The following is a 16234-nucleotide window of genomic DNA, read 5'->3' on the forward strand; positions in this document are numbered from 1 at the left end:
TCTAAATAATATGAAATACGTGGGAAAATAAAGTTGCTGCTAGCAGGGCTCTGCTTCAAACGTCCATCTCCTATAAACAGACGAGACCATGTTTATTTAAACAACCATTCAGCAGAGTCGTGCTCTGCCCTGTTTCTAACAGCCAATAGCGTGCTGCTGATGACACCTGTGGTGTACAAAGGGTTAACAGCTGTAGCTCTTCAGCAGCAATCTTCACCTTTTATTTTATTTTTTATTTTTTCCCCCTTTTTGTTTTGCTATCCGAAACACAAAACAACAGAAAGAGGAACATCTCTTATTTTTGTTAGGTTAAAAACCTGCAGTTTCTTACTCCTCTTCACTTAACTCTATGCCTTCTACTTCAGGGAAACATTCACTGGTTGTCTGCTCTCCTGCACACACAGTCTGCCCCTAAGACTAAAAACAAAATCAAACCTGTTTAAATGTATCTTAGCAAGTCGCAGGCTAGTTGAAGTCAGACATTGGGTGTCTCACATTAGGCGGCCATCTTTACAGGGACACACCGCCAACTGCCGCCATCTCTCTAAGATTATGTAAATGAAGGCTGTGACTTGATTAATGGTTTTGGATTTTGTAAGCTTGGGGCAGTTTCACATTAGACAAGTTGACCTGCGATTTTAAGTTCCTCCTTCATATGCCCCTGTTTTTTAACAAAATCCTCAGGCCTAACTTGTATAAACCTTCCTTAACATTAACTATTAACAAAATTCCGGGACCCTAACAGTATTGAATGTTAAATATTGCTCTTTAGTAATATTTTTTAACCAGCTAATGATGCAAATTTAAATCTTGCAATAGCATTTGTTGCAATTCAAACAGAATGGGTCTGTGATTAACTAGACTTTAAAACTATGTTGTTACAAAAACATCTTAGAGTTTTTATTTAAATGAAAGTATCCTGAATAATCTTGGAATTCAGTAATTCAACAGTATAATAATGTTTTGAATTTTAATTTTTAGTTTGGATTTTAAGCAGTGTTTTTCAACTACTGTCTGAGAATGATTAGAAATGTGCACATGCTAAGATAAATCAGACACTTCATGATATATCATTCTTTATAAACTCTGTGCTGAAACTCCCACCAAGATTGTAAACCCTACCTTGTGCTATTGCACTGGGGGTCTCCATCCCTGCCCCACAATACATTTCAAGGCTTGCATTATATTTTGAGATTTATGAATACCAGTACTTCTTTAATGGGAGGGGGGTGAATAAGATTTCTGTGTTTGCTGTGGTATCAAAGGGTATCCAGCATTGTAAAATTGTGTTATATTAGTGTATCACATACAAAAGTTCTAATATCATAACATCCCTAATATCAACAGATGGTGCCGAGTCATAATGGTGTGTTGTAAAGGCATGACACACTCCCTGAGACTGTTTCATATCTGGTCACCTGGTATGAAGATTGATTACTTACTCTGCCCATGTGGTCTCGGTGAATAACTTGACTTGGCTTCTTTCTTAACTGATGAAGACATAGAAAAATGAGACTTAAATGTGTTACATTTGTATTGCACTTCTGAATTAAATTAACCCTGTGTTTTTTTTTCTGTGTGTAGAAGATGCCAAAAATGTATCCAGCTGGCCAGAAGAGTTTACAGAAAGAATCTCAACGTGAAGAGGATGTCTCTCGAAAGAGGAACAAAAGAAAGGGTAGGACTAACATTCAGAGACCCCACAAAATTATAAACCGTATGAAGGTGAGAGACTGTAATCCTCAATATATGGGCCCAGATGAAGACTTAAACAGATTGGGATCCAGTTTGGGCAGACGCTGCTACTTGAAGGACAGTAATGCTCACAAGCCGTCAGAATCCTTGAAAACTAACACAGTGAGGCCCGAGAAGAAATTGTGTCCAAATCAAACTGGAGAAGGTATGTGCTAAAATAAAATAAGGCAGTTATGATTTACCTGAAGGATGCTTTCTTGCATTTTCACTCTGCTTAGAAACAAAGGCTTTTTTAAAAATACGGGTTTCATTTTTAAAGTATAAGGAACAGAAACAATTAATCCTTTGGATTGGATTGAGGAGGCCTGGCTGAGTTGTTCTTGCAGTTTTTTCAACCAACACTATCAGTTCACAATTTCCTTAGTTTGGGTTGTGTCTCTTTTTAATAATAATCACTAACTTAATGTCTTTATTATGAAGAAAACCTTTTAATAGATTTTAGACAAATTAAAGTGAAGTCACAGAAAAATCAAATCTGTTTGTTTTTAGCTTTCTTTAAAGAAACCCTTTCAAACAATAATGTATTGCCTTTTTACTTTCTCCATATGTTGTATTGTGGAGTAGACATGTCACCCATTTGACTGTTCAATAAATTTGCACAGTTTAGACCCCTCTGAATGAAAGTGTTTCACGTCTGCCTGTGTGTAAGAATCTCTGTGCATCAGTGGAGTGCAAAACCTGTGAATGGATAAACCAGTCCTGTTCAAATTTATCATTATATATATATATATATATATATATATATATATATATATATATATATTTATATAATCGAGAGTTGGGATCCGTGTGGCTGTGTTTGTGGAGGGACGGAGAGTTAAGGCGGGTGTTGGAGTCACGTGATCATCTCCCCTCCCATTCACCTCATTTCGCTCCTCAGCTGACGTGGTTAGTCCTTTCTCTTTTACTAATTTACTGTTTAGTAGACGTGGTACTTACTGAATATTATTTTTTCCTTTAGTGTTTCTTAGTGTTTAGTAGACGCGGTGTGCCGGTGTTCCCGGCAGTGTTGCGGTTTAGTGTTACTTTCTACTTCGTTTTTGTACTTTATTGTTTAATAATAAATAATAATAATTCATTACATTTATATAGCGCTTTTCTCAGTACTCAAAGCGCTAAAATAGTGAGTGATACTTACCTGATAGCCGTGTAGAAGCAACACAGCAGAACGCAGCCGGTAGGACAGGCGGGTGTGGTAGCGTAGGTGAGCGGCGATAGCAAGCAGCAGGAGGAGGAAGCAGGATTTGGATGTTCCAATACACAGCCATAAACAGTAACGCTTGGTAATTTCAGGCGTGATCGCCCTGGAGCCATAAGCCAGGTTAGTATGAACATCAGATCAGTTCCTGGTCGTAGAGTACTGTAAGATGAAACGGGAGCAGATCAGCATAGTGAATGTAATCACGGAGACAGATCATCCCGAGGTGCTAGATCGCCAGGTACAAAGAAATGTTCGTAGGTCTCGTCCCGTGATCCACAGACTCAGCTGTTCCCAGTAAAGTGGAGTCCATAAAATCTGTAAATATTAAGCCAAATCCATGCAATTCGAGTCAGCTATATCCACGAACTATACGTACAATAAACAAAATAAAACAAGCGTAAGAGAGTGCAGAATTAAGGCGAATTTTGCGAAAAGTGTTGTTAACAGGGAGGAGCGGCGACAACAAGCGTGCGCCAGCGTCCCCTCACCTGCTACAATAAAGCAGTTATAATAAAGAAGTTTAGTAGACTTTTACTTTATCTCATTTAGTGTTCTTCCCGGCGGTGTTGCCGTTTTTTAGTGTTAGTGTCTACTTAGTGTTTGTGTTTAGTGTTATGGAAGGAGTGATCTTACCACTGTCAGATTTTGCAATGAATGAGTTGTTAAATAATGATTATTTATCAACAGATCACATGAGCAAATTCAACGAAATTTTAGCTGTGCATACAATTTTCCAACCTCAAGAGGTTTTGCTAATGTGGACTCCTGATATACCTATAATGCCCATTCCACAAAATGCAAAACTATTACCTATTAACTATTACAAAATGAAAAATATTACCTTCTGCAGCTACTGAACGAGTGACTCACTGGGTGTGTACCTATTATGATGGTGCTGTAATTCATGTCTATGACAGTTTAAACGCTGATAAAAAATTCAACCTCACCGAAGAGCAGCTTCGTTTCCTTCATGCTTTGTTTCCTTACAAACCTCCCATAGTTTATGAAGACGCACAGCAACAATTAAATCATACAGATTCTGGTGTATTCTCAATTGCATTTGCTGTGTGTATTTCTTTAGGTATTGACCCAGGTGATCAAGTTTTTACTATTTCATCAATGCGAAATCACTTACAAATAATTTTTGTCACTCGACAATTGCTTCCATCCCCTGTGGAAAGTAACCGATGGGCGACACCAGTTACAAATATTCAGTGCGTTCAAAGACCTGTACGAAGTACGGCCACTAACACAGTCACTCATTAAAGGGGAGATGACTCGGTGCAGGAAATGGGGATTGAAACTACCTTGGAAGACATGCAATCAATGAGGCGATTAAACGGATCTCAAGAGACGTCTTCTAGGTTGGAAAAAAAGCGCTTGGATGCCAAAACCATATATACAGGTGCTGGTCATAAAATTAGAATATCATGACAAAGTTGATTTATTTCAGTAATTCCATTCAAAAAGTGAAACATGTATATTAGATTCATTCATTACACACAAACTGACGTATTTCAAATGTTTATTTCTTTTAATGTTGATGATTATAATATAATAATATAAAATACACACACACACACATATATATACATACACATATACATCTATACTAATAATAGGCAAAACCCACACTGACTCACTCATCACGAACTGTCCAACTTCCCGTGTATGTGTACTTACTTAAAAAAGTTAAGCAGGTTTCATTTCGAAATTCTACATGTAACGGTCATAATGGTCGACAACGTCCACCATGTTAAACTTTCTTATTTATGGCCCCATCTTCACGAAATTTGGTAGGCTGCTTCCCTGCGCTAACCGAAACCGATGTACATACTTATTTCGGTGGTGTGACACCACTGTCGGCCGCCATATTGAACTTTCCAACGGTCTTTGTTACTTAATGGGCCCATCTTCAAGAAATTTGGTACGCGGATTCCCAACGCTAACTGAATCCTACTTATGTACATATATACATCCATAGCCTGCAGCTCAGTCCACACTCTGAATCCTCCAGGCACTCCTGAGCATAATCTAATTTTGAAGGTTGAGGCACCAATAATGTTACTGAGAAACTTACAGCCACCGAAATTTTGTAATGGCACGAGGCTTCAGGTCACATGTCTCCAAAAGAACCTAATTGAGGCAACTATTTTTACTGGCGGTGGTTCAGGGGAGAGAGTTTTTATTCCTCGCATCCCCGTTATACCCTCTGATCTCCCATTTCAATTCAAACACCTCCAATTTCCAGTAAGGCTCTGCTTCGCAATGACAATTAATAAGTCTCAGGGACAGACCCTACAAAAGGTAGGCATTGATTTGAGGCAAGATGGCTTTTCACATGGCCAACTATACGTTGAGTAAGCTCAGCGTACAGCTTGGTCATATTACAACCGGAGGGGCGAACTGACAACGTGGTATACAAAGAGATCCTTAACAAATAATTATTGGTACATTTTCCCTCAGTTTATTATTTAAAATTTTAAAGCAGTACTTCACCGCTGCGAAACGCAGGTATTTTGCTAGTCATTATATAATCTGATATTGCAACGACTTTGTGAATGTGAAGAAAATTGGTCCACTGAACTTTACTGAGTTAAACAAACATAATTATTAAATAAAGCAGGATTTCATCTAAAACGTGTGAAACATTCAATGAAATTAGTTTTAAAGGATTTTGATACTTTTAGCCATTTCCTGTTTACTGTCAATTCAGTTGCCCCGTATGAAAAGGGGCTGATCTTTGTGATGTGGTGGCTTTTTTATTTTTGAAGTTTTCGAAAATACAAGTTGGTACAGTACTTGAAATCTTTTTGAAATTCATACATTTTAGAGCAATAGGAAAAAAATGTCGATTCAGTTCAGTAATTGTATTTTGTAGCACTGTTCACTGAGTGGTGGCTCTAATAAATTCACAGGTATGATCGAATTTAACATTTTACAAATGATTAATCACATAATGAGTTAAAACAGACAGGAAAACAAAGCCGTTTCAAACTGATTAGCATAAATGGAACAGAACAGTATCTGTCACTGAAAATCAAATATGAAGAACACGGCCAATTATGACAAAGCTAGGAGAGGGAGGATAGCATGCCACCATCTTAAATAAGGAGGCAAGATGACATCACGTGATGGAGCTAAGCCACGTCAGCAGCCACAAAATGTCCACAAATTATGTCATTGACGGAAGGGTAAAGAAAATGACTTATCAAAATTACAAAAATACAGTGATTGGGGTGGGGGGGGGGGGGGGGGGTTATAGTACAAAACATGGCCTAAACTCAGAATAGGGTGTAGGTGATATCAGAACTCGACAAATAATGCAAAAACAAACTTTAACTATAGGAAGACAGTTCATTTAGTACAGCCTACGTGACTTTATGCCACCCAGTAAAGGCGTTTAGTGTTAGGAATTATTACTTTTTTTTTAAATAGCTAAGGCAAACTGCGAAAATTCAAAACAATTGATTTAGACGAACAGTCCATCCACCAAAAACCATGGCTGAGTTCATCAAATAACTATATGGAGTGAAGGAAAAAGTCAGAATTAAAAGCATGATCTTCTCAAAATAAATGCTATTCTGGTGCTGTATCAGTTTAAAAAGGGTCACTATGTAGACTGATGTCTTGGGTCTCTAGCCGTACCTTTTGCCCAACTTTAACGATAGGAGTAGCCTTACATTTGCAATCAGAAAATCATTTGGCTAAGAGCTTTTCAAAAAGTTTTTGAGCCAAATTCAACTTTTCACAAAACTGTTACATATGTAATTATTTAAAAACAGATGGAAAAGTGGAGAGGAAGGTGACTCAAGGAATCTAGAATGACAACCATACAGGCACTCAAATGGTGACATTTTAGGAGCAGAGTGAACTGGTACATTCCTATCAGAGTCAGCAATGGGTAAAAAATCAACCCAGTCATCTTGATTAGGACCAATCAAACAGCACAAGTGTTTCTGTAGGCCTCTGTTAATTCTTTACATTTGCCCATTAGCTTCTGGGTGATAACCAAACATTTTAAGTTTTATAGAACAACCAAATCTCTGACAGAATAGTTTCTAGAAGCAAGAAATAAATGGAAGACCACGGTTTGATACATCTTGATACAGAAAACCATAGATACTATCAGTCTTTTCTACAGGGTGGTCCAGATCTATTTATGCAGATCCAGATCATCTGGATGACTTTGATTTATGTGGGGACGATTCCCGTTCAGCGCAAAGATGATTCTTCATGTCGTCAGTTCACACACTTCTCGATGGTCCGGGATTTTTTGAGTGATTTTCTATGTAATAAAGTTAGTTATAGCATAATGAAAATTGCATAAAGATCTGGACCACCCTATAGAAAGAGACCTGCCAGGTGTTTAGTAGAATTAAATAAGATGCACACATTTCAAAACTCAATCTGCCTCCACAAAAATTGTATTAAAACCCTTGGAGGAAGGCATATCAGTAATAAAGTCCATGGTTTACTGCTCCCATGAACATAATGGTACCGGTGCAGTCCAACATGTAGCTTGTATCATCCCAAATATCTTCATGCATACTTTTCCATCAAAAATTTGGCTGAAGTATCTTTAAACTCTGTGGTCAGATGACACAGTTCCAATATTTGCTTTTAAATGCTAGGAGGAACATACACACACACACAGCCTGAAAGAAGGTATTTTTGGCAGACTCAACCTCTGTCATTATATTATCAATTAATGGTAAGAATACACAGGTAAAATTCTGTTACAACGAACTCCTAAGGACCTAAAAATTATTTCATTGTAATGAGATTCTGTATTTGTTACTATAATTGCTTTCTTTAACTTGTGTCCAGGCGTTTGCAATCATTTCCATAGCTTCTTTGGCATTAATTTTAATCTCCTGCCTACAAGTTATGCTGACAATAATTTTTCTCAGCATTTCCTTACGATAAAACACTTTCAGAGTGCAAATGATGCCCAAATCCAATGGCTGAAGCACTGTTGTGCAATTGGTTGCGAGGAATTCAACGCGAACATTATCTAAATTCTGGAGCATGTTGTGGGCAACACAGTTACCAAGCAGGAGCCGAATCATCCTTTTCTTCTTCATATTGTGAGGTTTCTGAACTCTTGAGACCCTCCCCACCCAATGGGAATTACACACTGAGGTGTGTCCCGAAGCACAATTGCAGCATCTGCAGCCAGGGCAAAAACAGGCTCCTAGCACTGCAGTGAAGCGACACAGAAGCAAATCCTAAAAGATTGGGGTCGCACTATAAGTCCCTGTCTTGCACCCCAAAACATGAGTCTGTGTCTCAGTACTTTAGCAAAACCAGCTTTATTCAGCTTGAAACAGGAACGGCATAGTTATTTATTGTAACGTGATCTGCCACCCTGCTATACTCGGACACAGCAGTCATGCAGGGTCATGGCCAGATCAGTGATCAAGTAATCCTGTTACCTGCATTTACAATGTTCCTTGCATATCACCCATTGATATTTTTTCTGTTTGCTTTGGCAGAGAGACGCAGCATAGCTTTGAGCCGATTGTTGCCCCAACAACAGATAAACAGTCTTCCATAGACACGGAGTTTGGACTTCGGGATGCTCTTCAGCGTGCTATCTAGTTGGGGGAGGTCCCAAGAGAGTTTACAAACCTTACATTTTCTTGAATGAGTGCTGCATTAATTGGAATGTTTCTTGAACGAGCATCACTGAACCACATCAAAACGGCTTTTTCGGCGTCTTCAAATGCAGCAGTTCACATACATTGGCAACCCGAGATTTTTCTTCTTTTTTTGCTCTGTCTTTTAAGAAAGTTGACAGTATTGATGGCGAAATTCTGAATTCACTGGCAACGTCTTTTTTCTTTTTGCCATAATCGAGAGCTAGTGCCTGGCGGTATACCGGTTCATACCGAAAAACGTTTTTTATTTTTTTTATGATATGGATTTTTCTTGTACCGCAACACCGGTTTAAATTGCCTAAATGACGTTCGGAACGTGGCGCAGCGGGAAACTGTTCAAGTGGGGACCTTTTTCACTGCTACACCGCTAAACACGGATTTGTTGCACAAGGGCTCTTTTTCACTGCTACACCACCAAATAGGTAGTGGTAGCGTAGGTATTGTGCGGTGAAAATGGACAGAGAACATTCTGAAACTGAAGCCAACGATAAAGTTGAAAATGATGAACAGAAGAACTTTTGCCGAAAAAAAGGAGTCACGTCCGTCGCCTGGAGATACATTAGTTTTAAAAGGTCAGATGTGTAAATACTGTTTCCATACTACTGGATAATACTGCAAGCCAAGTTGTACTTGTTTTATTTATTTTCAATACAGTGTAATGTACCTGGGTACTGTGTAATAGTGTGATGACATGTTGACTTTATTCTCGAGATTTCTGCTTTATTCTCGCCGTTTATTTGAAGATTAAAGTCGACATGTTGACTTTATTCTTGTAATTTGTCATTAAAGTAGAACATCATAAACTAAACTTCATCGTAAAATGAATATTTAATTTACTAGATTTTCTCAAACCCCGTCATAAGTTACTGTATATAGCACATTAAATGCTTTGTGTTAAGTATTCTCCGAGATTCTTAAACTGACTTCTTCTTGCACTAAGAGGAGGTGCCGGCAGCAATCGCCGCACAGAATACATTCACTTCATGATCTTCCTGCTCTCTGAACATTTAGAATGCTAAGATAAATACTTAATATAATTTTCATGGTGAAATGCATTAAAGCATGCATTAATCATATGGGGGCACGACAGCATGCCTGCCTTGCATTTGCATGTTTTTCTGGTGGGTTTACTTGGCGTGCTTCAGTTTCCTTTCAAAGTCATGTAGGATGTGGGGTTTTGTTATGCTATATTGACCCTGCTAGTGTATGTTTTGCTCGTATTCATCCTGCGATGTGCTGGCGACTCGTTCAGAGATGGGCGCAACTCTGAATGGATGGCATAATTAAACATGTATAACGAAAATATTTTTAAACTTCTGAACACTTCGTGGGCTAAGTTTATAACTAGTTTTAATTTCACAAAGATGTTTATCGTGTGGTGATTGGTTATGTGGTGAAAGAAAAAGGAAGGATAGGAACTGGGGTTTTGGTACGTCAGATAGAGACAGCATGCATGTAATAAAGATAGCCTGCTCAGAAGAACATGCATTGAATTCTGTGTTCGTGTCTCCGACCACCAGATCACAAACCCAACATTTACACAATATTTAAGTTAAACCTGTGTGATACCCATTCATACATCCAGTTTTTTGGAGCCTCATCACACCTGCCATAAAGTTCTCTACACTGAACATACACCTGGGGACCCCTTACTGCGAGGGAGCAGCACTACCACCTCACTACCGTGCATGTTTAATACCTGCTTTAATACATTTCATCATGAAAATGATATCAAGTATTTATCTTAGCATTCTAAATTTTCAGAAAGCAGGAATATCATGAAGTGAATGGATTCTGTGTGGTGATCGCTGTCTTTTCTTAGTGCGGAGGAAGTCAGTTTAAGAAGAGCGTAGTGATTAACAACTGGGTCGGGGAACGCAACACAAAGCATTTAATGTGCTGCATTAATTTATGACGGGGTTTGACAAAATCTATTAAATTAAACATTGATTTTAGGAAGAAGTTTAGTTTACGACATTCTACTTTAATTATGAAGTAAACTATGAGAATAAAGTGGAAATGTCGATTTTAATCTCAACATAAATGGCGAGAATAAAGTGGAAATGTTGACTTTATTCTCGACATAAACGGCAAGAATAAAGTGGAAATGTTGACTTTATTCTGGACATATAGTTTGTTTTTTTCTTCCCTGTGTCCGTATTGTTTTTTTCTTCACCGTGGCCCTAATACGATTCCGTAGGGCTATACCACAAACAGCATTATAAATGCAATTTGCAGGTTTATTATTTATGTATATAGCTTAGCTTGAAGCAAGGTCCATATTAATACAGTTTGCCTAAATGATGGTTCAGTTGGTAAAGATGTCATCACCAAGTTGCACTTGTTTTATTTTATTTTAATTTGGTGAATACTGTGTAATGCACCTGGGTTTGAAGTCTTGAAGTAATAGTGCAACTATCAGTAATAATACTATTATTTATTTTATTGTTATTATTTATTAGTTTAAATATTATGCAGTTTAATGATGATAAAGTTGTTTAAAAACTCACTTTAACGTGTCAGTGGACAGAGATTGTTAACATTAACAGAAAGTGTAGTTGGTTTACAAAAAATATTTACTATTTATTCCTTTTCTAAGACATATTCAGTGCAATACAACTTTTGACAAGCACTTCTGGATATTTTACTAAGTCTAAATGCCTCTTTGTATGGTTGAAAATATGTTGTCAAAATTAGTTTGTTTTTGCAAAATTTGTTTAATATATATTTTGACTGCATCTGTCATGCAATGTGATACCTTCTCCATTAGTGCCACCCCCTTGAAAACTATCACTTTATGGGGCAATGCAAACCTGTATTAATACTTGTGTGCACATTAAAATGTTTGTTTTGTACAATGTACAATACTCTTGACAGTGGAATAGGTTATTCTTAGCCAGTAATTCCAGTGGAAAATGTGGTTAACATCCACTCCTGCATGGGGAAAAAAATACCGTCGAATACCGTGAAACCAGGATAATTTAGAAAAATACCGTGATATAGAATTTTGGTCATACCGCCCACCCCCATCGAGAGCTGTAAAAATGTTTTTTTTTTTTTTTTTCTTCTAATATGAACTGTTATTGTTTTTTTGTGTCTGCCATTTCTATAGGCGGGTGACAATGAGTTAAATTCCAATCGATGTTTTTCAAATGTTGAGCAATAAGCAAAAGGTATCACTGAGAACCGCAGGAAACAAAAAAGGCAAAAAATTACGTGGAAAGTTCAAAGAAAGAAAAAAAATAGTGTTTGGGGATCGTTGTGCACAACTGAGCTGCGGCCACAGAACTAACTGCTCTATGGATGATTCAGGCATTTCAAGGTCTTTTGAGCACTTCGTTGTAATGAAAGTATCTGCTGAATGTACTGTACATTGTAGTAATGAGATTTCTATAGACTCGTGTCATATGGGGAAACTGTCAGGACCATGAAAATACTTTGTTGTAATGAAAATTTCATTGTAAAGATATTCGCTGTAACAGAATTTTACCTGTAGTTCCTAAAACTTGGCTCAACACCTTTTGGACCTTCTCTTTTCTAACAATGGAAGAAGCACAATCGGTGAAAGGAAAGTGATTGAAACTTTGGGGGAGAAAAACACCTGGATCAGAGCTTGTCTAAGGTTGAAATCTGTCGAATACACACAAGTGTATACCGAAACAAATACACGATTTGCACAGAGCAGACATTTTAGGATTGAGGTGAGGAGAACTTCCAGAAAGCACATAAGGTTGGGGGATTTGCAGGTGTAAATGATCCGTGGGATTATAACTTCAGAGATATTTTGATCCAGGCATTTACTGTTCCATCCCCATGGTGGCGAGAGAGAACTATCATAAATGGATGAATAACAATATTAATAAAATAAGTTACAACTGAAAAGACTACAGGAAAATTTAAAATTAAACTTAAAAGATTAAAAAGGAGTTGAAACACAAACTAAGTGGCTTACAGGCACCAAATGTTTTTTTAACATGTCAAAAAAATTTGCATTTAAGTTCTTCACGTTTGGAAGGTCTTACCAGCTAACTTTGCAAGTAACGTAGTTCACCGGCCTAATCTGCAAAAGCCAATAATGAAGTTAGCTAATGTCGACATGCTGGGAAAACAGAAATACGGTGAAATCTCCTTCTTCACAGTGTAAAGCTGCACCCAGTTGGGTGTGTCTTGTTCTGAAGACCTCCAACCTTTCTTATGCACTGTATATGCCTGCCTCCAATCAGCAATCAGCACAAATGAGTCATTAAATGTTAGAGGTCTTCCAATATCGTAATGCATAAGAAAATATTCTGAATAGTTCTTCAAATGCTTCTTTTTTGCTGAACATCAAAGGGACAACCCTACCTCGTTTTTGTTATAGGAAAGGGGCAAGTATATAGCGTTTTATACAAATAAACATACCCCACTTCAAACTCTGTTCTATTGATAACCTGCAACAAAATGGCCTTTGTGTGTTTAGCAAGATGAAATACCCAATTCATGACAAAGGACTATGTTAAGATAGCAGAAATGTGATTTTAAAAAAGGTTAGGTTATGGAGGAAAAACAAGAAGGCAGAAATTTAGCATCAATAATTTTAAGTTAGAGAGGCTTGAATCTCTGACATTAACTGGGGAACCTGTCTGGTTTGTATACAGACAGAGCTGGAGGTAGCAGAGTTAAAGATGCTAAGATTTGCATTGGGTCTGACGAGGATGGACAGGATTAGAAATGAGGACATTAGAGGGTCAGCTCAAGTTGGACGGTTGGGAGACAAAGTCAGAGAGGTGAGATTGTGCTGGTTTGGACATGTGCAGAGGAGAGATGCTGGGTATATTGGGAGAAGGATGCTTAGGATAGAGCTGATTGGCAAGAGGAGAAGAGGAAGGACTAAGATTAGGTTTATGGATGTGCTGAGAGAGGACATGCAAGTGATGGGGGTAACAGAACAAGATGCAGAGGACAGAAAGATATGGAAGAAGATGATCCGTTGTAGCAACCCCTAATGGGAGCAGCCGAAAGAAGTATGTAAATATACTATGTGGCTTACTGTCTAATAATTTTGATCTCCTATGGCGGGAGTTCAGACTTATTCCAATAAATTAGCTCCTCAATTAGCACAGTTATCCAAACAAGGTGGAGTAGTCATAGGGACCATAACTGATGTAATGAGTCCTTGGCAATGTCAGTATCACTGTGCATGTAGATGTACTGGCTTTATCATCCTTGACATTTCTATATGGGGTCTTCTCTAAAAGGTCTGCAGGTCATGTTGGCCACCCTTGCTGCCCCAGTTGCTCTTTCTTTTTCAAGCCATCACCAAGCCATTAATGATAGTTGCTCATGGCTTGTTCCTGGTCCATGGTAACTGCATCCTAATATGGCTTCATGTGTTTGTTAATTCAGTTTGCAAATGTTGGGATTGTTGAAGTGTTAACTCCATTAGCATGCTTTTGTAAAGTGGGTTGCAAAAGGCATATGCTGTTAAACAGTGAATAATCTCTTGTAGTGCTATTTTATTTTAAATATTGGTCATTTTAAAACTTTAACTCATTTTTATTTCTGTAGATATTCAAGAGAATGACAACTTGTCCTCTCTTCAGGGTCGTACACAAAGTAAACAACCTGATAAGAATAGGAAGAAACTGGCATCTGCAACAAAGAACTTGGTAACGGCCTCTCAGCACCCTAGATTTCAGCCCATTGTGAAGCTAACAAGGATCGATGCCATCAAATCTCAAGGAGTGTACAGTCTAAATCCAATCCGCCAACAGTGTGTGAGAACATTTAAACACAAACTGAATTCTAAGGATAATAGAGGGATTCATAGGAGTAAGAAACCGTATCACTGTCCTGAAGGTGGGAAACAATTCTCAGATAGTCACATTCTTAAGAAACGCAGAGAAGATAATACAGAGAAGGAGCCATACCACCGTTCTAAATGTGTTAAGAACTTTTCAAAACACAGCCATACCACAACTCCTATTGTAGAGAAACCATATTTGTCTAAACGTGGCAAACGTTTCTCACAAGTGAGCCACCTTCAGACACATATGATTGGTCATGGAGGACAAGGTTTATGTCGTTGTCCAACTTGTGGTAAACATTTCTTAGACAGGAGCGGTCTTTTCAAACACAAAAGAATTCACACTGGAGAGAAACCATATTGTTCTGAATGTGGCAAACTGTTCTCACAATCAAGCCATCTTCAGGAACACATGAGACTGCACGCAGGAGAACAGCCATTTTCCTGTTCTGAATGTGGCAAACTGTTCTCACAATCAAGCCATCTTCAGACACACATGAGACTGCACACAGGAGAACAGCCATTTTCCTGTTTTGAATGTGGCAAACGATTTTCAGATAGCAGTAATCATCTGAGGCATTTAAGAGGTCACACTGGTGAGAAGCCCTATTGCTGTCCTGAATGTGGCAAAAGATTCTCCAACACAAGCGGTCTTATGCGTCATGCAGAAGTCCACAATAAAGACCGTCCTTATGACTGTTCTGAATGTGGCAAGAAATTCTCACGAACACGCAGTCTTTGTAGACATATAAGAACACACATTTGATAGAGGCCATACTCGTTTCCTGATTGTGACAAGCTATTCACTGATAACAGCAGCCTTCATAGACACAACAGAATTCATTCTGGATTAAGGCCATATTATTGCTCTGAATGTGGCAAGCGATTCATACAACCCTGCAGTCTTCAGTGACACGTAAGAACTCACAGAGGAGAAAAGCCATACCGTTGCTCTAAGTGTGGAAAAACATTCATAAAGAAAAATCCTCTTCATGGACACATGAAAATTCATGCTAAAAAGGCAAAGTCCAAAGAGACTGTAAATAACAAAGAAAAATCTGAAATAATTCAGTCAGGTGTGGAAAGAAAATTGGAATTGTTCTGCTAGTTGGTTACACAGAATGCATTTGACAAAAAGTTGCAGACTCATTTAGGCAACCCTGCTTATTAATTTACTGTAAGTGGCTTTTGCACTAATGACTATTGCACATTGTACACAGGTCTACTTTACAAGTTCTAATGTTATTTATCTTATGTTATACTTCTATGCTTTTTTATATTTTATTGTACTACGAAGTTGAGAGAGAAACCGTATTTTGTTTCTCCTGTATGTTCTGCACATATAGTGAATTGACAATAAAAGGCTATTTGATTTGATTTCAGTATTTCTATTATCTTTTCTCCAGAGTCCGTATTGGTGTTCACACTACTCTCTGGTGTGGCTGCTGCTCTTTCTATCTGAAGAGTTAGTCCAGCTGGGGTTCGATCAGCCCAGTAACGTCTAGCGGTCCCTCACAATGGGAGTGTATGAATATACCGAGGCATGTTTAGCATACAGCTGATGACGTGTTCATCTAATATAAATAAGGCCATATATGGACATCCTGTATTAAGTTACGCTGAGAGATACCTGATACTTCAAGTCCGGAGTGACCTTGAGGGGCTGCATACTTGAATGAACTCATCCTGCTTACAGCAGTCAGACAAAAAGAAATATAACTGAAAAAGACAATAGAAAAAAAAAGGTTCTCCACTACGGCCGCCACTACCCGCTGTGACAACTTCATTTCTATTCTTTCAAATGCTTCCCCTCTTTAAAGGCAACTCAGC

General features: G+C 38.1%; 1 protein-coding gene across 1 annotated transcript in view; it reads left to right on the forward strand.

The window, feature by feature from the left end:
* Positions 1–16008, forward strand: part of LOC114642297 (zinc finger protein 883-like) — a 28054-nt gene extending 12046 nt beyond the window's left edge. The window contains exons 2-3 of the mRNA XM_028791248.2: positions 1585–1900; positions 14167–16008. Coding sequence (XP_028647081.1) covers positions 1588–1900; positions 14167–15170 — 1317 coding nt within the window. The 5' untranslated portion in view covers positions 1585–1587 and the 3' untranslated portion in view covers positions 15171–16008. The remainder of the gene's footprint in view (positions 1–1584; positions 1901–14166) is intronic.
* The last annotated feature ends 226 nt before the right edge of the window (positions 16009–16234 follow it).

The sequence above is a fragment of the Erpetoichthys calabaricus genome (assembly GCF_900747795.2).
Source record: "Erpetoichthys calabaricus chromosome 1 unlocalized genomic scaffold, fErpCal1.3 SUPER_1_unloc_17, whole genome shotgun sequence".
In the NCBI taxonomy this organism is placed as follows: Eukaryota; Metazoa; Chordata; class Cladistia; order Polypteriformes; family Polypteridae; genus Erpetoichthys; species Erpetoichthys calabaricus.